This window comes from Aulonocara sp. 'chitande type north' Nkhata Bay, linkage group LG12 (assembly GCF_057382095.1).
Source record: "Aulonocara sp. 'chitande type north' Nkhata Bay isolate Kocher_YH1m ecotype deep benthic linkage group LG12, A_spYH_male_GT1.1, whole genome shotgun sequence".
Taxonomy (NCBI): domain Eukaryota; kingdom Metazoa; phylum Chordata; class Actinopteri; order Cichliformes; family Cichlidae; genus Aulonocara; species Aulonocara sp. 'chitande type north' Nkhata Bay.
In genome coordinates this window covers 30,923,217-30,949,138 of record NC_141355.1, presented here as the reverse complement: position 1 = coordinate 30,949,138, position 25,922 = coordinate 30,923,217, and the positions used below count along the sequence as shown (strand labels likewise).

Sequence of the window (25,922 nt, the reverse complement as noted above, 5' to 3'; positions counted from 1 at the left end):
AACATATATTTACTAAAAACAATGCAGATCTCCAATGTTCCACCTGATTTCACTCAAGTGCAAACCATCCAGTTATTTATGATTCTTGTCTCCTATAGGAGTAAAAGGACTTGTGCATATTTATGAGACAAAATAATTAAATTAATTAATTTAATTTAATTGTCTACATACAAAAAAGCAGTATTCCAATCAAAACTTTGTTCCTGGAGCTTTTGTTTGATATAGGCATGATTGTGAACTCAAACATTAAACGCACATGTATCCAGTTAAATGGTTTACAGTTATACCAAATATTTAAAATAATCATAAAGAAAAGAAGCTTAACGCACCAACTTATACAGGAAACCACACACACAATAAGCCAAATGAGCAAATGGTCCCTATTTTTTATTTTTTTCAGTTTCATTCTTATCCATAGATCAAATGGCTCTCTGACATCTGTTCCTTTGCACAATTGACACTCTGGTCAGGTATTTGCTTCTCATGGAAAATGGAAATCAAACCCACAGGAATTGTGTTTTATTACAGATTTACTAGTGACCAAAACCACTACAGTTAATAGCATCAACTAGGCTACAGAATTTGTTATTATAATTAGGAAATTTTAAATAAATAACTCATTTTTTCTATGTACAAAGTACAACACATGCTTTTCTTAGCGTTGTAACAATCATGGAACATAGATACAAATGTATACAACAGGCTTCTGTGGTGAAATGAGAAATGTGCATCTTGACTGAATCCTTGCTACAACAGATTGATAGATAACGACCTATTCTGGTTTTGGATGGGGGGACAACATTGAATAGAGGATTTCGAAAACAAAGGTTCAGAATCAAGTATGAAATGTGATATAGCTTTTTAGGCAGAAAAAAAAGCTATATTAGTTATTAGTAAGCTATATTAAATTATATTAGTTTAGTTTTCTAGGCTTCCTTATTCAAGAATTAAGTAAACTAGAACTGTTACACAAACATAATACAACTTCCATGACTTTGGTTAACACGTTTGGGTGGCTATCGTTAAAGGCATAACTGTAAAGTCAACACAGTTTCACAGTTCCAAAATTTATACCGATATACAAATATCCACATTAAGATAGCAATCCACACCACATAAACATGATATGGTGATATGAGCAAAAGCTGAGGCGTAACTCCAAGATGCGTGGGTGTATTTATCTACACACCTCCATGGATTTTATTCAGGGACCCACTCAAGGTTATAGGCAGGTGACACGGGGAGATATGGTTCTTCGGTAGCTGATAACAATCAAAGTGTGAAGCCGAAGCAAAGCACTTTATACTGCGTTTCATTTCTTCAAGGGCTTCAAAGCATGAGCTTATTCACAAGCACTGCTAAACACACGATATTATATCCAAAGCCTCTTTCAGTGTTCCATTTCCAACACTTAATTGTGCAGTACGGTAGACTATGAGCAGCTGCTTGATGACTTGTGGAACACTATGTCTCTCTGTCTGCCTGATATAATGAATTTATTATTATAATACATCTTGTTTGGTATTGTTATATATTATTTTGACACACATCATCACCTTTTTGCCCTGTATGCAGCGCAGGGTGCCTGTTTGAGGAACCCATGCAATGAACTTTGCATATCACCCTGTACCTGTAAATTTACATAAAGTTAGTCTAAAATCAAAGCTAAAATCTTTTCAGGCTACGTGTCTTTGCAGACCCTCTCTTCAGCTCTGTGAAGCCACATCTCTAATAGTTTTGCAGTTCAGGAATGTTTTTGTAGAGGTCCAGTGAGTCAGGATTGGAGAATGCTCCTCTTTGTGTCACCTCCCGACCAGCAATCACTTGTTTTACAGCTACCTCCACCTTCTTACCGCTGATGGTATACTGTAGAGGAATGAAATAAAGGCTGTCATTCAACAAAAAGGATTTTTCTATTTGCAGCCTGACAGAATAATATAAAGTTTTTTCATAACTAACTGATAGATTTCTTTTTTTTCTTACAGGAATGTCTCTGGTCTCCAGCAGCAGGGCGGGTACGTGTCGAGCAGACAGAGCTTTTCTAATGGCTCCTTTAATCTTTGCCACCAACTCTGGACTGAAGGGCTTACCAGGTGCCATCTTTAAGAACAAAATAACTCTCTCTTCTCCGTCAGCGTTGTACTGTGGAACACAAAGACTGTCTGACACTTCCTCAAACGCCTCCACTGCAGAGAGGAGAGGAAAGGAGAGGGCAGAGGGCAAAAAGGCAAACCAAAAAAGATGAGACACAGAGAGAAAAAGACGTGAGAGGTGAAAAGAAAATGAGAGTAAAGATTAAAAGAACAGAAAAGACAAAAAGTGTCAAACTAAGCAGCGTGAGTACGTACGGAGAATGGCAAGTGAGTAAACTTTAAAAAGTGGACAATGGGATGGCAAAGTCTTATTTTTCCAGGAACATAAAAAGAACCATGACTCAGAACCATTTTCTTTTATTATCTTACACCCACACCCTACTCCATCTGCAGATAAAGACTCACCAATGTTGTAGATCTCTGAGCTGCCGAATCGGACTCCGTTGGGGTTCAGCGTGCCGTCACTACAGAAAAAACAGATTTTCTAAATTCAGAGCTGGCGTTCCTGTAATTGCGAGCCATTTTGCCACAAATTTCCACAGGAAAAAAATGACTCTACTGCCTAGAGTTGTGACAAAATATCACACAAAAGGGTATGAAGTACATTTAAGCCTGTCCTGATGAATCAATAAAACGTATTGATTGCAGTTAATGGCTGACCTTCTGCCCAGCATGACAATGCCCCCTGTCTTTGGATTGATTTTACAGTAGTCTCCGTGGGCCCACACCCCTACAGAATGAGAAAAGGAAAAATTTGTCTGAAACTTTGATTTTTTTTTTTTTGTGCATACTTGAAGAACACATACTGAAAACAAACATTAAAAAATGAAGGAGCAATAAATGCAAATAAAAACAGTTACATAATGTAAGCACAGATAAATTTAAACTGGGCGATATTGCTTAAAGGGTAGCTGTACAGCAGGGGTATTACAGGTGTCTCTTTATGTACATGTAAACTGTAAATATGTTTCTATTTTTACACAACATTTGTGTGGTTACCGGGATATGTAGAAAAGTATGCTTTATGATATTTGCTCTGATTCTCGTCATTCCAGAAGTGTGTTGGCTGGCAGGGGATTGGCTTCAAGCAGACAAGCTCCCCACTCTCTCCCCACACAGGCTTACCTGTTGAAACACATATTTCACAGGAACAGAAAGTTGCGGTGTGTGTTTCCCTGCAACCCATATAAACCTGGGCACACGTCCATATGCACAAACACATAAGCGTATAAGAGACACAGTATAAATCCTTCTCTGATAAAAACAAAAAGAATGTGTGTCGCTCTCAGAGAACCTGATACCTTTAGTGTGTGGTTTCACACAACCCTAACAGCCTCCCTCAGGACGGTGTTATAGGCTTAAAGACTGACTAAAATAATCCCAAACTCTTTCTACAAAACTGCCTTTAAATTATCCTTCAATCCACTCTCCTTTGAGGTGGTGGAGACATGCCAGTACAGCCTGCAGCAGGGAGCTGGGGAAAGAGGGACTGAAATCAATGACAGAAACCTAGAGGGCTTTGAAGACTTCCACCATGATAAAAAATAAATAAATAAATAAATAAATAAAGAACAACACCCTTTTTATTTGAAATTAATAATTTAAAAAAATGTGTTTCGCTAAAGTTGGTCAGTATATTGTTCCAGGGAAAGTTCACACATTCCTTCAGTTACTTTTTGGCCTGGCAAATAAATATATATATATATATATATATATAAATAAAGTTATCTTTTTTGTCAGGTAAAGTTCAAATCATAACACAATGAACACGTCCATATATATATATATATATATATATATATATATATATATATATATATATATATATATATATATATATATATATATATTTTTTTTTTTTTTTTTTTTTTTTTTTTTTTTAAATTTATTTATTTATTTATTTTTTTTTAATGCAGCCTGAACCTGAAACTTATTTAAAAGCTGACCACAATCCCCTTGACTCTGTTGCTCTATTGTCCCCATACAGTAAATCTCTTAATTGCTATTGAGGTTGAATGAAACAGAAAGTGGTAGGAGGGATTATTAAATTCTGAAGAGATTCACCCAGAGTCTTACCGTCAGGGCTCCAGGCTTCCACAGCCATGCCGAGATTTCTTGATTGAATCTCACCTCGATACACTGGAACTGTTGGGTTCTGGCCCATGAAACACGACACTATGTCAGTGCCACCTGGGAAAAGAGTTGAGAGAAACCGGGAAGTTTTCCATTATATTTCTGCAACAGACATATAATTTTTCTAAGAAGTTAAAATTGACCAGCTTGTGTCTTAAGTTTTTGTCATTAACGCTGTTGGAGGAACCTTGACCTACAAAAAAGACAGAGCAATGGGAAGTCTGTTAACTCTGTAGCGTCTTAATAAATTCATTGCTGTGGTTTTCATTGTACCCTGAATAAAGTCAGTGAACCCTATAACAGTTATAGCAAGGTTTTCCCATTATAACAGAGTACCATCTGTGTTTCAAAGAGGTGTTCTTTTTTTTTCTTATTCCTCAGTGAACATGGAGCTGATGAGCGATTCTAATTGTGATTTCTCCTACAAGCACTGTTGCTCGTCTACATGTATTTTAGCAAACTTTATGCTGGCTTTTTTATTTCTGTTTTAAAAGTGGAATCTCCTCAGCTCTTGCCACAAAGAACCTTGGCCAAACATTACTATTGCCCCTGACCTCTGGATCTTAAACTTTATAAATAATAGTAAGAGCTGTGGTAACAGGAACAGGAAGTTGCTTTGGTGATTCTTCAAGTCTTAACTTTGACCATGTTTGGCATATACTTTTAACGCCTATGATAAAGACAATCTTTAGTTTCCATATTCCACTTATTTATCACCATTTCTGAGGGGTACCAATAATTTTCTCTACAAATTTTAATTTCAAAAACTTTCCAGGAAGGCGTAGACCATTCTTTAATCCTTTAGAGTCATTGGATGTGCCAGTTTAAGATGACCTAGCAGCAAGACGCAGTTTCCTTTTAAATTATATTGAAAGTGCAGACAAAAATAGATTGAAGCCAACAATATCGGGTATGCTTCTGTTTTAGACACATTTTACTGTAAATAGTCAGAAGTCTCTTAGATATTTTATGATGTGATAAAGATAATGAATCACATTTAGTGTGGTAGGACTAGGGTTAGGGTTAGCACATATGATGACTTAGACCTCAAATGGTGAAACTGGTTGGAGGGAGGCAATGTGTACGTTTTTACCTTATTTCATTTAGTTTGGAATACTTGGAATGTACAGAGCCACACCCATATCACGTAACTATGTAAAATATCAGCAAACACTGACCAAGAGACATTATCACACTTAATACCAGTGTCTTGTATTTTTTTGCTCCACACACAGGCAGCATTAGCTCGCTGCTCCACCTTCATTGACCTATATAGGAGTTCCTTCCCTTTGCAGCACTTTCCTAAAACTGTCATGAAGACGCACACATCTATTCATCTCTTTCTACCTTCCAATCATATACCATTTCTGACACGTTCTATTCATCTCCCTTCTTATTGTTTGTTCTCTACCTCCCTATTTCGTTCCACTCGGCGTGACAGATACCATCCATCCATCTCGTTTGCTTTCTCTCAGTTGCTCTATGCCCTTCTACTGTTCCTTCCTCCTTTCTTGCATTTCTTTGTTCTTTACACTCGTTTTCTCCGTCTCTCTTTCTGGCAGGTTCTTTATTGAGCTCTAATTGGCTCCCAGGAGGAAGTAGAAACTTTGTCTTCTGATTAAACACACACACTTATAGTGGGACGATACGCAATTAGATTAATATTACATTTACCTTAATAGGTGAGTACAAACACACAAAAATACATACATACACACACAAACAGAAGCACATTTAAGCCAAAAGTCAATGTGGTTTTCTTGGGATGCCTTCCATCATCTGACATGTAGTGTGCATGTGTGAGTAAGGTGTATATACACAAGAGTGCAACGTGTCACACTGATCTGATGCTCCTAACAGCAGTGACTATTTTGAAGTGAAGAAAAAGGTTTTTTGAACTCCCCAGTTAGTTTTCATAGATTTTTGCACATGTGAGTGCATGCACGCACATCTTCTTTCATTTGTGGAGGTGTTACTGCTTTGAAAAACTACCTGCACAGTTTGAGGTCAAACAAAGCCACCAACTGAGACAAACCAAGCAACCTACACAGCTAACCTACACATGAATTCATTTATCCAAAAATGAACTGAATTGAAACCAAAAACTAAAGGAAAATTGAAAAGATGACTTGGTAAATACTTCAAAATTAACACAGAGAAGAGAAGAGAAGAGAAGAGAAGAGAAGAGAAGAGAAGAGAAGAGAAGAGAAGAGAAGAGGCGAGGCAAAATGGGTGTGGAGAGCTGACATATGGAGAGTCAGATGGAGGTATATTAGGATTGAGTAAATCCAGCAGTGAAAGTGTTAAAATCACCCACTGAAGAGCAACAGGGGTCTGAGGTCCCTGCTGAACAGAAAACACACAAACACTCTCCTGATATACACGACAATCTCCGTTAAAAGTTTTCACAACCCCAAGTAGACTTTAACTGAAGCACATGTTTATACACACACAGTGACACGGGGTAAAATCAGCAAGGGACCCACATATATGAGCATTCAGAACACACACACACAGCATTGACCTCATGGGTCAAGGTTAGGTCGGTTGGCAGCCAAAAGGGTTGCAGCCCTCTGTTGCCCTTGGCAGCAAGATGGAAAGTGACTGGGGCAGGACCTGCTGTTTCGAGTCACACATTCACAAAGAGCCAGCGCTATAATTCCAAAAGGACGAGTCCAGATGAATAACAAATTGGGTCTTCTTCACAATTTACCACTTTAGCTATCATTTTGTTCAAATATTATAACACTATACTGTCAGAGGAACAGCACAGGAACAGGTTGAGCTCTTTGGAGACAAAGTCAGAGAGGCAAAGCTGAGATGGTTTGCACATTCTAAATAAAACATGTTTGATGGCCAAGCAGTAAGGTATACAGGCATCTGAAATCTTCTACTTTTTCCCCTCATACTTCTGCTGCTGGAGTATGGCAGTCCCAAAACCTTATGGTAAAATATGATGTAATTTGGCACAATGGCTGAACTGATGCACCTCAACGGCACTGTTGGGATTAAACTCATTTTTCTAATGCCAAAAGCTACAATAGTTACAATACCTACTGTTTCCATAAGCCATTTGACTCATTAAAAAATCTTTACAAAGTAACTATAAAGGATCTTTAAAGTGGAAGAAGAAAACAGTTTTATCTGTTTAGCTAACATGGTTTCTCAGTGCCTCTGTTATGTGATACCATTTAATACTGAACTTGTTTTATTGACTTACTAACGCAATTAAAAAGGGGATGAATACAGCTTTGTATTGAGCTAATAAGCAAAAACTTGTTTTTCCTTGATTCGTTCTATGTGTTTGTCTCATAAAAGTTGTTGATGTGTGTCACAAAATCGTATGAGTTGTTGAGTAACAACCTATAATGCAAACAAACGAAAATGTGTAATTGCCATAACCAACTATTTTTGAAGTTTTCAGTAGATTCTTAAGCCTACAGCAAATTTTGCACAGACCACCTTCCTCACTAAACAGATTTCTTTCTTCACTTATCTTACAGACTCTGCAGAGACACAGATATTTACGACAAAAATAACCTAAGAAAATCTGCTTGCAGATTTCTTCTGTTTATTTTCCATCTCTCACCAGATTTCTGCCTGTGATTGACATTTCAGCTGACGCTTGTGTCCAGCATTTCGACTTACATGTCATTGTGAGCATGTGCAACTTTGCATATGTTTGCTTGTGTATTTGAGGCTATATGCTGTACCCATTTGGGCTGTCATTCACAATGGCTGCGTGTATGTGTATGCAAGCGTGACATTCCAAGCTGCTTCTCAGTGTGCGTATGTGTGTGTGTGTGTGTTTGTGTGTGTGTTTAATACGTCAGTCACCCAAGCTCTGCTAAATGTTAAACGTTTCAGGACTCACAGAAAGAGACAGATAGCATTCTACTGGCCTGACAACATCACAATGGGCTGAGAAGCACTGTGTGCGTTAGACCCGTGCGTGTGTGTGTGCATGTGCGACAGTTGTGGGTGGTGAGGAATATGTAGCCTTCTATACAATTTATTGTTTTATTATTATGCATCAGTCCTTTTGTGCTTGTGTCAGAGATGCTTTTCTGTTTTAGCTTTAAAATTTCAAAATACAAATACAGTATATATTTTAAATGTTTTAAAATACATTTTTTTTTAGTTTAAGTATCCGGTTTCTGTCATAAAGACATCGGGAACCAAACAATTTGTTGCTCAGACATCACATTATGCACCAGAATCATCTTGGATATAAATATCTTGATTTGTCAATATATATATATAAAATAACATTAGGTTAAATATAAGTAATCTTACATTTACATAATCCTTCTTTTCTTTCATTTTTGTCAGGGATGTTCCTTACAACTAACTTGTTAGTTGTTTAAACACGAGAGAAAAAAAAATCAAAGTGGTCAACCAGTCTAAATTAAAGAAAACACTCAGAACACATCTAAAAATAAACACAATCTAATGGACAAGGCTAGACATTGCATTTGTATTTGGGATCAACAGGCTTGCTAGTTTTGCTAGTGTGTGTTCTAATGTGCTCTTCTTCAGTTTTGTGAAAAGCACTTTAGGGGGAATTTCAAAAGGTCAGAAAAGCTCATGTTTCAACAACAGTGAAGTATTGTACAGTTATGATAAATGTTAAACTGGCCAGTTCACGTTCATGTTAGCTGTTAGCTATTAGCAATTACCCGTTTACCAAAAATCTTGCCTTAGGGTGTCACAAGCTAGTGCCAGTGTTGGTCCCAAGCCCAGGTAATTGGGAGGGTTGTGCCTGGAAGAGCATCTGGCATAAGATTTTTGCCAAATCAAATATGTGGATCCAGCTGCTGTGGAAACCACTGGAGAAAAAACAGAGCAGCTGAAGTTACCTTTATCCAATAGCCACCTTAGCCATCTGTTATCATTAAGATAGTGGTTAGCAGCTATGGCTAATATTAAAATGATAACATTAATGTGAGAGCCAGGCAACAAACACCATCAGTCCTGTCTGCAGAGTTGTAATGGATGGTGTTAATTTTACAGAATAAAACAATTACTTAAGTCTAAAAAATGCCAAGTTTCTCTGAAAGTACCAGACTGAAACTGAGGAAAGTCTAGACACAAGATAACAGCCTACCTGACTAACTGTATTTGATTAGTAATTAAAATGTGGAGCTTAGTCACCAGATGCACAGCTATTATTCTTAATCAAAAACAGGAGAAAGATGAAATGGAGTATAAAGGATACTCGATGGCTGAATCAAATTAAAAATAAACAGAACTTGGTTTCATTTGTTAGTGAACAAAACAGACAACAGGTCTTTAGCAATAACTGGAGAAAAAACAACAACAGCTGGCACGATTAATCTTTACTTATTGTGCAGGCATTTCATGCATTATGTTCCTAGTTAAGTAGCTATTAATTTGAAGCGCCACAGATTGTCTGTCAAATTTTTATAAAGAATATATTATAGACAATAGTTTTTTTGTCAAACCACAACCTGATTAGCAGAAAATGCACTAATATGCACCTGTTGAATATTTCATTCATTAAAAAAGTATACTATAAATTGTTCTTATTGAGTAAAAGCTTGACATTTTTAAATTAATTAAAACTGTAATATTAATGTCTAAGACAAATATTTATCTACAGTTCTTTTTAATGATTAAATGATTTTGTGTCATAATTCTAAATAAACATTATGTTATTCTTAAATTCTTAAGTATTAGAAAAATAATATGTGTCCTAGCAGGTTATGTGTTATTGAGTCACCTGAAATGGAGCCCAGCAGCACGGTGCTCTTTATGCAGCGGTAGACATAGTCGTAGATCTGAGGTTTGAGAGGAGATCCAGTAGACAGGATAGTGTGGAGGGACTGGAGATTGTGTGTTTCCGCTAGAGAAGGAAAACACAAAAGGTAAAATTAAATAGCGAAAGAAGATGAACAATAAACTCCGTAGTTTAGTTATTAGTAATACATAACTGTGTTTGAAGTCACTTTTTGAATACAACCTAAAATGTTCCTAAAATGTTGAGTGTTAAAAATTCAGTGAGTTCCGGAAGTACAATAAATTTGGATTCATTAACTGGTCAAAAATAATGTGGGCAAATTGGAAAATCTGAAAAGATTATTTGGGATTCTCATTTGCTTCAAGAGAGCAAATGAGCAAAAACATTGGTTTTTGATCAGACTCAATATGCAGTTTACCTGCTTGTATTGAGACAACAATAGTCACACTTTTATAGTGAGGCTGCACATATTTTAGAATTACTGGTCTGGGATCAGTTATCACAGTGGTTACCCCCCCCCCCCCCCCCCCAAAAAAAAACAACCCAAACCTAACCAAGTTGGAGTCACCAATCATTTGAACCAAATTAGTAAACCAAACACATAAAATGGGTATTCACATTTGAACAGCTGTGGCTTGTTGCACCCCAACTTGTTGTGTTATTGTAGTTTGCCACCCTGATGTGACAGAGCATGCAACGTACCGCACACATCGCTTTAGCCATCCTCAAGATCCATGTCCATGTTCTCTGTCACACACATATGCCCAAACCACAAGCCAATAACACTCTGGGAACTAATAAGGTTCCAGCAACTGCCCCTTGCTCTGCGCACACACACACAGTTGGACTTTTGCTACCCCCCACCATGCCTCCAGGTGTCCAGTCCAAATGTCATCCTAGGGAAAAGGGCCTCTCCGCTGGGGCAGCCAGTGAAGAAGCTCCCACTATCCTCCTCGGGCCAGTGGAGGCATGCATGTACGCACGCACGCACGCACGCACGCACGCACGCACGCACGCACACACACACACACACACACACACACACACACACACCAACATCTCCCTTTGCCACGCTCTCTTTCTCTAATAAGCATCCAAATGCACACACACAATGCCAACTGGATCAAGTGGCTGGCTGACTAATAGGGGTGGGGCAGCGAGCGGGAACAAGAGAGCGAGACAAGCACAGAGACACAGCAATGTTTTATTTTTTTTATGCCTTTCTGTTTAGTATTAGAATTAGGAATGGGTTCAGCTCATTTAAAGTTAAAGAGAGACGCACAAACAAGGGCAACAAATGCAGATTTGTGGCGATTATCAGAATGCACTGTGCTACATGGTGACACTTGGTATATGCAAGTTTTTTCTGTTTGCACTTCTGACAGAAAAATTGTTAAGCCTGGTGGCTGCAATTTAGCCATACACTACAAATGTTATTACTGCAATGTGTATGGATGACACACACAGAGCTCTTAACACACACAGCTGGTTTGGTACTTTACTTTCTTGGAATCCTATTTCAGTGTCCCACTATTTCCTGTACATTGTACTCCTGAGTGTAGATGGACAACAAAGTAAATTTAGACTAAACTCACATTAAAACCATTATATTTTGATTTGATGAAAATCATGTAATGTTTCTTATATGCCATATAGGCTTAATAAATCCTGGACTTCACTGTGATTTCTTCATGTTTCTTTTAATTTTTCCAGCTGGCAGCGGATGTTTAAACCCATCAATTTTCTTCCACAAATTAGGATAACAGTTGGGCTACAGCCTATCCCAGCTGCCATAGGAAAAGAGGTTGGGTACACCCTGGACACAATGCCAATCTAAAGAGAGTTAACACAGAGAGACAAACAGCTATTTCTGCTCACATTCACACCTATGGCCAATAAGAATGTCTTCAGGCTGTGGAAGGAAGCTGGAGAGAGAACCCACGCAGACATGGGTGGAATACAGACAGCCTGTGGATTCGAACCCAGGAACTGTGAGGAAACAGTGCTAACCACTGTGTTACTTTAGAAGTAGCTAAAAATCGCCCCCAAAAACACAAGTGACTATAGTTTCGGTAGAGCAGTTCATCCACTTACTGAAAGGTTGGTGGTTCCCTGGTCTGTATACCCAAGTATCTTTGCCCAAGATACGTAATCCCAAGTTAGGGGTGGGCGGTATAAACAGTATATGGTAGAAACGATATGAATTTGGCCAGCAGTAGAGATTTTGACCATACCACTCTACCGCGATAGCGCATGTTGCTAGGCTACGAAGCCGGACCGCTTGATGGATTGTCGGAGCATTACGGCTACCGTAGTCGGGAGCCTCAATGAGTAATACGTACTGTGCTTCAACATAATATTACTGCATTGTGTGTGTATAACCTCTTTTTAGGTTTTATGGATATTATACATTTTTATGCTAAGGATATGTCGGCCAATTTCCACTGGAAATGCCTTTTGGTTAAACTGTCAGCAAGGAATTTGCATTTGCACTGTTAAATTTTTATATAGCTTTAATGCACATAAAAAACGGCTGCTTGTTTAAGTGAAAATACATAGATGGGGTTTTTTTTGCACTAATAAAGTTGTGGAGGAGACAAAGTATTTTGTCTTGTGCCAATTATATCGTCAGTTATATCGTTATCGCAAATTTTCAAATAGATATTGTGCTAAATATTTTTGGCCATATTGCACCGCCCTATTGACATATCTATTGTAGTAGTAAGGAGGTGGACTACAATGTCAAGCTCAACTGCAATCTGATCAGATCTTAATGCCAGCCCACATCGATCGATGGCTAATTGGAAAATCTAATATATTTATATCAATATAGTTCATCTGCGTCAGACTGCCTGGAGTGAATGCATATCTGCAGGTATCTTTAAAAACCACCTCCAACACAGCTCCTTCTTTTATGCTGTGTTTCACTTAATCAATGTAATATCTGCTTTCATTGATGCTTGTTCTATTTTGTGCTAACATCTATGGATGTGGAAAGGCTGGGAGGTGTACAGTCCCAGAATAGAGGTATCAGATATAAATTACTGCAGATGGAAATAACTGTCTCTCAAACTATAGTTTTGCTATCTAAAATATGGCTGTGTGAAACTGAAATATAGCTTAACTAATTTAACTAGAATTCCTGTTGCTTTCCAGTGAAATGAACACCTACAATAATGCGAAACAGGTATAAAATCTAGAATTCTTACAAATAAGGAAAACCTGATGGAAGTTACTCTATAGCAAAGACTAACAACTGTGCTGTGATAGTGTTTTGTTCTAACACAATACAGTATCTAATTTGTTGCTGCACAAGTTCCAAAGAGTAACCACTACATGAAAGCTAGCAGCAAGTCAAAAAAAAAAAAAAAAAAAGCACCAGCACAGCTCTGGTTATCTGTCCAGATCTTTTTCTTTCTCTAGAAAGTTGTGTCACTAAAAGCAATTAGGTGGACCTATCCATGACTCATATGAAAAATCATAACAGCCTTTTTATCCTTTTAATTCAGTGTCATACTCCAGAACATAGGGCAAACTGTTATTTCATCCAGTTAATGGAATAAAGGACATTCAGAGTCAAACAACATTACTATTATAATCATTACTGTGTCCATCTGCTCTTATTGCTACAAATTCCATTCTCATAAAGTAGGTGTGTATGTCTATATGTCTGTGACCATGCTCACATATTTATTTTACTCTCTTCTATCCATGAACACAACTTACAGGGTGTCAGGTTCCTCTCCTGCAGCACAGACAGCCACTTGGCCCCGGTACCAAAGATAGTGATGCTGATGAAGAAAAAAAAAAAAGATAAACATTATTCAGTTTGCCAGAAGTAGCGAGTGTTCTCATATACTTTGAGAAGAAAAAGGAAAAAAAAGAAGAAAGAATTTGCGTCAGTGTTGCCAACACTGACAGTCATTGCAAAAGGCCTCCTACATACATGTACTATATTCTGCATTGTGACAGCAGGAACTCCAAACAACAGAACCAAGCTAGCAGACTTTATGAGTGGGGGTGGCATAAATATTGTTGCCAAGTTTCACTGCAATCTGGCTGGCTATTTTGGAAAGATGCTGCTGGACAAAGTGATGGATGAATAAGTGATAGATTCACAAAGCTGCCAATGATCCTTGTGACATCACAATCTTTACCATCACTGGGATATTCCTGAGTGTGTCAAACACAATTAAACATATCCTGTTTTAGTTCTTGGATGCTTTTGATTAATATCTTTAAACAAGAGACGCGGTGAACAACTGCAAATATTAAGAGAAGCATTTTTAAATTCTCAAGGAGTTTTGTATATAAAACCCTCACAAATCTGTGACACCTGTTACACCAACAGGCCAGTAGTCACTGTCAATGATGAGGATATATACATCCTGGACAGGGAGGAACGCTGATTTGAGCAAGGAGTCAAGGAGGACATTTACGTGAAAAGGGAAAGACCATCTCTGAATCGAGGAGGGGGCGTAAGGGTACATCTTTCACCACCTTACAATGCTGTTATTGCAGTAATTCACCAACTCTCTATGAATGGTACTCATGGCAATTGATCAATGGTCATTGACCAGTGGCCATGACAATTTTCAGATTATTGATCATGAAACGGACCTCATGGCCCATTGTTAGTCAGTGGTGCTAGTTTCAGTCATTATGTAAATGTAATGTTTAAAAGGTTGGGAAAACCTGCAATGAAAATGAAGAAGTCACTTGGATGAGTGACGAAATGTTTCTCACACTGAAAATGCTGCATCCAGATGAAGAGAATCAATTTTTGGGGGTCTCTGAATTCTAAAAATGTGACACTTTAGATATTAAATAGTATGAAGATTATTTAGATACAAAAACATTGTACATCGTTTTAAACCAACATTTCTTGGTTAAAAAAAAAAAGGTTAAGCTTATCTTCTTCGTAACATTTGCCAGATTGTTTGCAAGTACTCTACTCTTTATGGGTTTCAAAACATTTTTCAGTTGTCCCATGAAATCCATTGCCAAGAAACACATGCATGAGTGCAATAAAGCCCTTATATATCTGTATTAACATCACTGTACATTACTTTTAAGGCAACGGTCAAGTAACTTCTGAATACAATATTTGTGATACTTGAAAGACCTGCCAGTCTGCTTAAGACTTTGGTGCTGAGACTGAACTGTAACATGGCTTCACTTGTTGCCCTGAATCTATGCAGACAAGGCATAATTTCATTGTATCTGCTCTGAATGCAAAAACATAAAAAGGGCAACAGTTATTCAGCAGACCTTTGCCCTTAATCCCATGTGCTCCAGTGGAGCTGCTCAGTAGTCTGGTTGGACAAGGAAGCTCCCAGCGGGGGAGTGTGTGCCACTGTGTAAATGTAAAGGAAGGTGATGTTAAAACAGCTTGTGTGCTCATCCTTCTAGACAGATAACATTTTAAAAAGGAAAGAAAGGGGGAAAAAAAACTGGCATGGACAACTTTCAACTGGGTAAATACAAAAGAGAGCTGAAAAAAAAAAGACAAATTGCTTCTTTTTTAGATGTTTCGCAAGAAAATTGTTCAGATGAGAATGTAACAACACAACGGTTGCTCACAACAATTCTGGGAAAAATAATTTTAGAAAGTTTTGTCTGCGTGAATTGATGTCACCCTGACAGCTGACAACAGTTGGGAAACGTGGATGGTAAGAAGCGACAAAACGTCACTTTTGTGTTCCCCTGCAGTTTTAATTTTAAAACAAAGGGCCTTTTCAAGCCTGTCTGTAAATGGGTTTATTTGTGTCTCAGTCTATGTCTTGCTGTCTTTTTAAGTTATTTTTGTTGACATTAAATCAATCAAATTTCATCCATCGCTATGGTAACCATTTATGTCAATCATAAAAAGGGCTGTCTCTATAAGAACAAACAAAACAACAGCTTGATGAACAATAATCAGGAATTGTTTTGCAGTGCAAGATCTCCTTTGCTCTCGGTGGCTCGTTTTGATTAGTGGTGATAGGGGTAAATGAAGAGAGTGAGGATTTGATAACGGTCTCAAGATGCAACATGAAGTATGATTGTCAGTGCTCTTACTGCCAACTCACACTGAATCAAGTGTTTTATCTTGTTTTACCTTGTGAGTCTAATGTTATATCACACTATGTGTAACATTAAATGTTAAACCTATCTGACGTGATCAGACCTAACCAGACTTGGATGGCCATTTTCTGCAAATCCGGGAAAGAAGAACTGGGACCAGTAACAATGGTTTATGACATTCATACAAAAACTGTGTTTCACTCTTGTCGTCCTGAAAGCATGTCCTCAAGGGCACCAACTGTACATGATGGAAAACCAAAATGAATGCTAAATTTTCAAAAGGTCCTTCTCCACCAGCATTTGATTTAAGATGGAAACTTACAAGACTTTGGGAAGACAACAGAGGAACGTAAAGTATAGAAAGTACAAAAGTAGAACTATAGTGTCTAAAGTGCCTACGCCTTAGACGTGTGCTTTCAAGCTGTACTTCTCATTCACTTACAGTGTGGTTCATAATAAGGTAATAATATATTTCATGATATTAGAAATCTAAGAAGATTCAAACAGAAGAAAATATTAGAAAACAACATACTTTATAATACTTATGTATTATTTTGTCAGTATTTAATTAAGTTCTTTTAAAAATCGATTTTTTAAATTCATAGAATCTGTACTTCATCAAATGAATTTACAAAATAATTTCCAGTGAAATACACTGCAAATGTATCAAATCCTTTAAATATTAAATATAGTGTGCTTGTTTTAGTGTAAAGGAAAAAAGAAGAAGATCACACACCAAGCAATTTAGACATATCGATAGACTAATGGACGTTTTTTCTGCATTTTGCATGCAGACCCTTTTTTGTTCTCTAAACCTACATACAGACAGTCATTATCCATCCTACCTATCATCTCTGATCCGCATATGAAATTTTTGGTTTCTGGCTACCATGGAAACAGTCTCTCTATTCTGATTGGAGGCAGGTGGCCAGGTGTAGCTGCTAATTGGGTGCTTAGGATGGAGGGTGGAGGAGAAGCTGTGAGTCTCTGTTTGTCAGAGTGTGTGACAGCATGTGCAAATATACCCGTGTCTGTTTCAGGGAAGACATGTTACTGGACGCTACTAAGTCAATAAAAGACACTCAGGAGCAATCAGACACAAGAGCACCTCTGAGCAATTATCATGGTAATGTGTCCCTACGCGTGTCGTGATGTAGCAATTGAAGCTCCACTTGTCAGTGGAGTTTACAAATTATTCTCACACTTGTTCTCCATCACAGTAAGTTGTTTGAATATGTTAGAGATATGAAGCATTGTCCTCTTCGCATGTGCGTTAGACTAGAAAGAACAATGAGTAACTCCTGTTTGACAGTACATTTGTTTATTCAAATGTGAAACTTTAGTGTAATTGCTATAGTTTACACTCTAAAGCTGCTAAATCAACATAACCTGGTAACCTGGATTTCAAAATTAAAGTCGTGACATTCTTTATAAGGTAAATATTGCATTTTGGATGTAAAAGAATTGTTAATTATGTTAATTAATTATGTTAAAGATTTGAAGATACCAGAAAATCCCATTACAGATAAGCTTTGAGTGCTCAAATACAGTAGAAAGCTCTGTGTACGAACTATTTACCATGTACAATAGATAGATGGATCCAGCTTGAAGAAGTGGATATTTTAATTGTTAAGCCCACATGTCTAAAACTGTAGCTGAGCTGGCAAGATGCAATCTGTTAAACTGTCTGTACTGTACTGAATCTCTTCCAAAGAATAAAATTAATAAATAACTGAGAATTTCATCTGGCAGTAATTAAAGATAAGACTTCCACACGGCAGTCGCTGGCACAAGCGTGGAGGAGGAGTTTTCCTGGACATAGTAGTTCAAAACATAATGAACAAAAGATTGAAGGGAAAACCCTTGAATAAATCTTGTGGCCACTTCATACATAGAACCCATTGAATAGAATTTTTTTTTGGCTCTCCTCAGAAATAATGCTAATTCAGTTTTCACTCTGGCTGGTAAATCAACTAAAGTATGACACCTTACTGTAATACATTTAGTGACTGACTTTCTTCCTTGAAAGACTTGGAATGCCTTCCATTCAATTGAATGTTTGTATTTCTTGCTTGTCTGAATGTTTTACTTTAGAGATGACATCCAAATGAACATTTTCCATCACTGGGTCCTTTTAGGTATTCAGATCCCTTCATGGCTTTTGGCAGTTTTTACCACTGCCTAAGTAAATACAGCTTTCTGCTTTTCATCAAAGCCCCATTGTGACCCATTACTAGTGGTAATTTTCCCTTCCAAGCTCTAAAAATTCTTGAATTTTATTTCATTTCATGACCATTGATATTCTGATCGGTTAGTAACCCAGCTGCATAACTGCACACCTAGAAAGTTTGATTGCAATCAGAGTATTACCTTTGGATTAAGATAGCAAATGTGATACTAGGCTATGAAGATCTATACTTGGCAAAAGATCTTAGAGCTATTTGTGTGTGTGTGTGTGTGTGTGTGTGTGTGTGTGTGTGTGTCACTGCCACAACTAAAAGATAACATGAATAGCTTTTTAATAAGAATTTAAATGTCTCTGATATTTGCCTGAATCCCAACACTGAAATTAACTCAGAAGCAGAAAGGGAAGACTTCTAAAAATACTATTATCTCTAATGAAGCTTACAGGATGTTTCTGAGGGACAGCTGCAGGGAAGAAAAGAGGAGACATGAAAACATAATACTCTTTTAATAATATTGTGCGGTGGAATTCAGAACTAGTCTTCCAGCCTTGTCAACCCTTTCCAGTTTATCTGGATGTTGCCTAGCAACACAAACAGAAATTTAGAGGCCCAGAAACAATTTCATGACATTTAAAATAGGAGACTGAGATCAAAATTGAAGCGAATTAATGACAGATATTTTTATGTGATTTATATGTGGCATTTTGTGGACTGGATTGCAACAATGTGGTCTCGAAGTATTGGTGGTAGATTTTTTTCTGCCTCATAACCATAACAATTTACTTGTACACAAAGAACTAGTAAAATGCCCAACATTTGTTACGGATCATCTCAAAATCAATATGTGCAACCAATTAAAATAAACATCTCTACAGAGATGCTCCACAAACCTCAGCCTCCCCTCACCTTTTTTTTTTCTTTCCACATCATAAACACAGCAAATGTGCTCCAACTGCTAATCTTTTCCTATAATTTAAAATTATTTTATTCAGCATAAATTCAGCTGTTAAATCATTATCATGAAACACTAACCAATAAAACTCAAGGCAAAATGGGGATGCTTCAGTGTATGTTCCACACTTCCTGGGGCTCTAGCAGATTTAGTCCCAATTAAAATGTCCACCTTGAATTGAGAAGATCAATCTGTGAAAAAATTCATGTCAGTCTTTCCCAGAGGATTTTTGTTTTAAACATAGCACTAGAAACTTGCTAATAGCGCTGACATCAGCTCTTAGCTGATCTTCACACAGTTTAAAAGGTTCTATCCATCTTTCTGTCATGGTGGTAGTCTTTCATTAAATTACGTGGGTATTTTTGCTAACCGCACTCTTACCTTGCTCATTGAATCGTTCCATGACATACAGGGCCATAAGCATCTGGACAATTCTACTTTTTTGTCATTTTGCTTCTTTTTTCCCCAGAACTGTGCGGACACTTTTAGATGTTTTCTGGCAAATTATAATCTGCTCTTCTTGTTCTTGACTGTAACCAGTGGTTTGCACTCTATTTATAGCCATTAAGACATCTCTTGATTGTAGACTCTGACAATGATACGCTTCAGAGTACCAGTATTCTTGATTTCGGTTTTCTTAATAAAGGAAATAATTCTGCGATTATCTGCTTTAGTTGTGTTTCTGTAGTCTTTCGGGCCTTTTGCCGTTAAAATTTTTCTATCTCTCTGATTTATTTATTTTAGGTTTTAACCTACAGTAATAAGAGCCTTCTTTAATTGCATCAATCTCTTTAAACCTAATTTCCAGTATGCTACAAATTCTGCACTTTTGAGTCAACTCCAGATCTTTTATCGGTTTAATTTGTGATGGAATAATGAGGGCACAGGCCTCATCTGGCAATGAAGCTGCTTGTGTGTCAATTGTCCAGTTACAACTATGAACAAATATGGCTGCAATTTCTAAACAGCTAATGCAATACATTTGTTAAAGCTCCTGAATTAAAACTGAAAATCTGACATCTTGAATGTTTAACTTAAAGATTATAGATCCTAATATATCCAATCATTGAAATGACTACTAACAATGAAATTTGGTGTCAGGACCTACATACTGATCCTGTTAATAGTTTCTGCAGGAGTACTTTTTCTTGGCACTTGAGCTACTCCCCATGTGTCAAAATGTTCTCCCCATTATTCCAATTCTTGCTGAAGGCAATATGCCATCTCTGAAGATGGGTCTGCTACCTTAAAGGGTTTTGCTTTTGCTGACCACAGTACATTTCTTTTTCAACTACAGCCTGGCTGAGCATATAAAATAACGCACAGTTACAGTCAGGAACCCCACATAACAAAATATATGACTGTTGCTCGAAATTGTGCAATTGCTCAAAAATGCTAAATACAGGCTAGTAAATATAAGCGACATTGTTTTTTAATTAAATGCAATTCACAATCCATGTAGATGGACTGCTACTAAGTATAAGAAAAGCAAATATTTCTGGTGTAATAATAAACCATTAAGTGTTACTGGGCATTTCTTTGGGGCAAGTTACATAATACAGTTTACTCTATCATCTTTATCATCTCTATCTTTCACTTTTTGAACACTTTCTAACTATAATCTCAATTCTTTAAAATTGTGGCAGTAGGTTATTACAGAGAGACCATTATCATATATTATTTTTAATGAATAAATTACTGTATTCAGAATCTATCAAAAATACTCAATATCAGTTTTGTTTCCAGTGGATGATCAAATATACTGCTGGTCAAAATAGCATATCATACTACTGCTGGAAACTTGTATATTTTATTTTGCAGGCAATTATCCCCTGCTATTTTCCACTTTCTCACAGACCATTATGCCATGTCCTAAAACTAGCATTTTAATTGGAAATGCTATGAGTATATCTACTGGAGCAGAGCACTTGCATAGCTTTTGAGAAGATCTACATAGCAAACAATGAGGAAAAATATGTGCTGACCATCTTCTCTATCATATTTGAATCAATTAATTGCTTCTCTGCATGCATACACTTGAATCCTTGGTCTTTATCCCTTCTGCAGTCAAATGATAACAGGGGTTTAAGGTTGTGCTGGTGGATGATGATGTCAGGGAGTAACACGGGTCAAAGCGATTGGCAACTGCTTGCCAATTTATGCATTAAATTAATACAAATATTATAAGATCCATAATAAATTTCCTCTGCCTTGCTGTAGTTTCATGTTGCATATCTACAAATAACTGACACGTGCAACACAGATGTATCTCTGTGTGCACAGACACTCGCACACACCTTCTCAACTTCATGCCCAGACTTCTGCATGCCTTCAAATTAAGTTTTAGAGTGGAGCAACAACACCGATCAATAAACATCACCATCATCATTATAATCATCAAATGAGAGAGAAACAGAAGGATATTTCTGACTGCTCGTTTAATTTTTAAATTGGAGTGTAATGTGTGTAGATTTGCAGATACATTTGTTTATCACTTCTTAGCCCCGCACCATTTTTTTTTTCATAAAAAAAACAAAACAAACTCTGCTTCAGCATCAGAGTACAATGCAGAGTGGAGGACAGACAGATGAGATATTTTACACAGAAAAAAATAAGTTGACAATGTAGTCAATTAGATCTAAGGGAAAAGTAAAGAGCGTGCATAAAAAGGCTAAAGGTGTTACCCTAATGAGTGTATGTTAACCTCTCTGACGCCGATCCTATTGGTTATCGCTGATGTCACAGGGCAACGACAGAAGAACTGAACTACGAAGCAGATCATCCAGTTCTACAGAGGATCAATACCCAGTTTAACATTTAGTATTTTTGATTCTAATAGTGGTGGTGGGAGGTGTGTTTAGGACATTTACCAAGATAGAGGATTTGCTGGAAATATTGACATTGTAAACTAGACAGTTTTAACAACGTCAAACTCTCGAATCCCAGTAGCAAACTCACCTTTAAATCTTGTTTTAAATTATCAATTTATCTCGTGGAAGCAAATTTAGAGTGGGAAAAAAAAAAAACATTGAATCTCTGAATTTGATAAATCTTGACGAGCTTCTAAACCATGTTTCCAATGTGGGCATGACATTCAAAAATGAAATGAAATTCCTGTCTTAATATGATCCACATTGTGCATCCTTTGAGGTGAACGTCCTCTGAATTGAATACCCAGATCCAGGTTTCGGTATCTGCGTTTGTCTTGCATGGGTTTTTAGGTTCATCCAAATGAACATCACCATCAATCTCCACATCAAAAAGCTTAAAGGACTGCTGACCCTGCTGACTTGGAACAGCCTGTTCAGCTGAGCGCAACACTTCACTGTGCACTTTCAAAATGACAGCAAGGCAGCTCATTTGTGACGATCAATAATGGAGTTCGGGGTGTCTTTTGTAAGTTTGAGCTGGTTTCTTTTTGAGATATGTGAAACTATAATTATGTTTGGTCCAAATACCGATACATCACATGGTAAAACTGTCACATAGCTGCTGCCTGGCGGCTTGTGACATGACAAGTTTTGGGAAATATTAAAAACCTGTTTGTTTTTTGTTTTTCAAACATATTTTTTTATTCATATAAATTTGTTTAAAATATTCCAAAAATATAACAGTTATCTCAATTACCACTATATGTTCCCTTCATTTCTTCCATTTCCTCCTTTACAAACAATCCTTCGTTTTGAGATGATTTTCCTTTATCTCTTCTAATTTCATAAGTAATAAGTTATATTAATTGTTAAATATTAATGCTGATGTTAAATATTGTGTGAACATTTACAAGGGTCCCAAAAAACAAAACTGTATGATTTTCTCTGTATTCTTAAGATCTATTTTCTCAGCACTATACAGTTAAAGGAAAACTCACTTGTTCTTATCCCTTATTAAGAATGCTGTGTTTCCCAGACTTCAGGTCCAGTAAAGCTACAATAGATGTCAGTACGATCTATTAAGAATTTGGAGTGTCCATTTTTTAGACAATTAAGGCACAATGGTTTATCATTTCAGCCCTGGTGCCAAAACCTAAAGCTTCACTTACTAAAGTACAGTCTCAGCAGGTCAAAACATTGAAAACGCTAAGAAATATAAACAAAAATGTTAAAAACAACTTATATAATAAGTACAAAGAGCATATCCTCTTTCAGCACAGTTAGCCACTGTCATTTCCTTTTTTATCCTCCCCATGCGTGCATGCATGCATGCATGCGTGCGTGCGTGCGTGTGCGGCTAACTCACCCCAACTGGTCTGTCAGGTTCCACAGTACATTGGGAGTCGGCATTAGTGGTGAACCATCATACAAAACAACAGAGGCTCCCACTGCCAGTGCAGATACCAGCCAGTTCCACATCATCCAGCCAGTCTAAGACCACACATGCAAACACAGTGGTCAGTTTATCTGGTATAAAACACCTTTCGTCTTAACACGGATAAAGCAGAGTGTAGCAAAATGGACATCTGCAGCAGACTGTGATTCACCTGATTATTTTTCTCATTTTACTGCATGCTGAGATACTGCTTTGGCACCTGTCTTCACATGCGAATAAAGTGAATTTTGGTTCTGCTGCACAAAAACTGTCAGTGAAGAGACTTTTACAAAACCGCTGAAACTGCTGAAACTCAGTAAATTAATCAGTTTAAAGAAAATGTCTCAAGAAGTTTAATTTATTTTACGCCGGTATTGCCAAACATTTGATGAGTTGTTGCTTTTCATGATGTTTATCTTCTGACTTGCTCTAAATAATTATCATTTGTCCTTCTGACTGCTTTTTAGGAATAAAATACGCTATTTAGATACATCGACTAAAGATTGTTATGTATATATTTCAACAGATTACTTGAATCCAATAGCTGGAACTTCACTGAAATTTAAGTTGGTGCACGCTTGGACACCACATCAAAAAAAAAACTGTCAGATTTTCACATAATCCAATGAATACTTTAAAAAAAAACATGAGTAAAAGAACGTAATCTCAGACTTTTCAACCCGACTTGCACATGAAAAGTTAAACTTTTAAACATTACACACCAGCTGGTATTTGAAAATATTCAAACCATGAGTGTGTCACTTTGAACAGGTTGTGAGCTTACCGTAGTGTAGTAAATGATGACATCACAGCTGGTCATATTGCCATGGAGAATGTGTTCTTTCAGGTGCTGGATGAGAGAGCCCTAAAAAGACAACAAGTATTAGAGACTAACGAGTAATCTAATGATCTAATGGTCGATTTATCTCATTATTATCTGTGAGTAAAGTTTAGTTCATTTGAGCTGACACAAATTTGACACGTGTCACTCATATTTAAAAAATTCTATGCAACAGTTCTGACAAGGCCTCGACACATGACACTTTATTTTTAGACTAAAAGGGAAGTTTGTGGTTAAGTGTTACAGTCTCCAGCACATCACAGCTGGGTACATTATTATTGCTGGTGAAGGGTACGCAAGTATCTGACCGTGTATTTCGGTTTTGAGCCCATCCTTACATAGATACAGGTGCTCCAAGTATTTGTGTGTTTGTGTGTGCATATAGTCTTTAGCTGGACTCAGCTGCCATACCCATCCTTTGGTGCGTGCCATCTTGTTACTGACAGCATGTTAACAGAGCCGTAACAAAGCAGAAAGCACAACAGTACCCAGGCTAATTGGCTGAGCCAGAGAGGACTGCCAGCGTCACAGTACGAAATGTTTTCACCAACGCATTACTGTCCAATTATCGGCTGCAAGGGGAGAAAGGGGGGGTGGGGGCAAAGGAAAGAGAAGGGGACAGAGCGAGAGACAATAAGGGAAAGAAAGAAAAGGAAGCTATACTGTAGGAGAGAGAAGGGAAAGCAGAGGGAAACTAACCTGATGAGGATCTTAAAAGAAGAACTAAGAAAAAGGAATGCAAGTTTAGAGCATAAAACCAATGTGAAAGGAAGGTGAGAGACTAAAAGCCAAGTTGGAAGCAGCAAAAGGACGAAAGGAAAAAAACTGGGTGCAGAGAGGCAAAGTATGAGCCCATTAAAAATGTAATTGAATTGTTTTCTTTTTTAAGAACCGCACAGCTGTGTCTCAGGTGGTAGAGCGGGTCATCTACTAATCGGAAGGTCAGTGGTTTGATCCCCGGCTGTCAAGTTGGCCTTGGGCAAAATACCAAACCCTAAATTGCTCTTGATGCACCCATCAGTATGTGAGTGTGTGCATGACAGGTAAAAGCCTTTAAAGAATAAAGTGCTGTTGGAATGTGGCTTGTAGTGTACCTGAGCCCTCGGTAAGAAACCTTTCACATTCTCTCAGAGTATGCTTTCCATTTCTTCTGGTTCATATGCTGAGCCTAACTCACTGTTGTATTCTTATGTCGCAATTATTTTATTACAAGATAACGGAAAAAGTCCTAAAAAAATTCTGTTTTTGGGGGGAGACTTCCCTCAGACAGACAGAGTGCAAGACCAACTGTTTAGTGAAAATGCATGAATGCATTTGTTTGAGTGGGTTAAACCTTTTGAAATGGTGAGTGCTCCAGCTTTCCAAGTCCAGTGGTCTTTTTGAAATCAAATATTCTTCTCACACTAGCCCTACCTCTGATGTGGTATGTTGCAGGGAAATGTCATTCATGCACTCTCTGGAGAGCAAGTAACCTTTTTTAGGATCTGCTGATGGAGGTCTGCTGCCACCTTGTGTTGGGAAGCGGAATGAAACGACAGACCACTTCAGCAGATGTCTTACTGGAGCTGCTTTGTTAGGATGCTAA

General features: G+C 37.5%; 1 protein-coding gene across 1 annotated transcript in view; it reads right to left on the bottom strand.

Annotated features, from left to right (window-relative positions):
* Nucleotides 1-502: 502 nt before the first annotated feature.
* aacs (acetoacetyl-CoA synthetase) overlaps nucleotides 503-25,922 on the bottom strand; it is a 53,095-nt gene continuing 27,675 nt past the window's right edge. The window contains exons 9-18 of the mRNA XM_086315082.1: nucleotides 24,281-24,361; nucleotides 23,428-23,552; nucleotides 13,714-13,778; nucleotides 9,970-10,092; nucleotides 4,170-4,283; nucleotides 3,093-3,218; nucleotides 2,754-2,823; nucleotides 2,499-2,557; nucleotides 1,984-2,186; nucleotides 503-1,866 (exon numbers count right to left, since the gene is read on the bottom strand). Of these exons, the coding sequence (XP_086171208.1) occupies nucleotides 1,729-1,866; nucleotides 1,984-2,186; nucleotides 2,499-2,557; nucleotides 2,754-2,823; nucleotides 3,093-3,218; nucleotides 4,170-4,283; nucleotides 9,970-10,092; nucleotides 13,714-13,778; nucleotides 23,428-23,552; nucleotides 24,281-24,361 (1,104 nt within the window). The 3' untranslated portion in view covers nucleotides 503-1,728. The remainder of the gene's footprint in view (nucleotides 1,867-1,983; nucleotides 2,187-2,498; nucleotides 2,558-2,753; nucleotides 2,824-3,092; nucleotides 3,219-4,169; nucleotides 4,284-9,969; nucleotides 10,093-13,713; nucleotides 13,779-23,427; nucleotides 23,553-24,280; nucleotides 24,362-25,922) is intronic.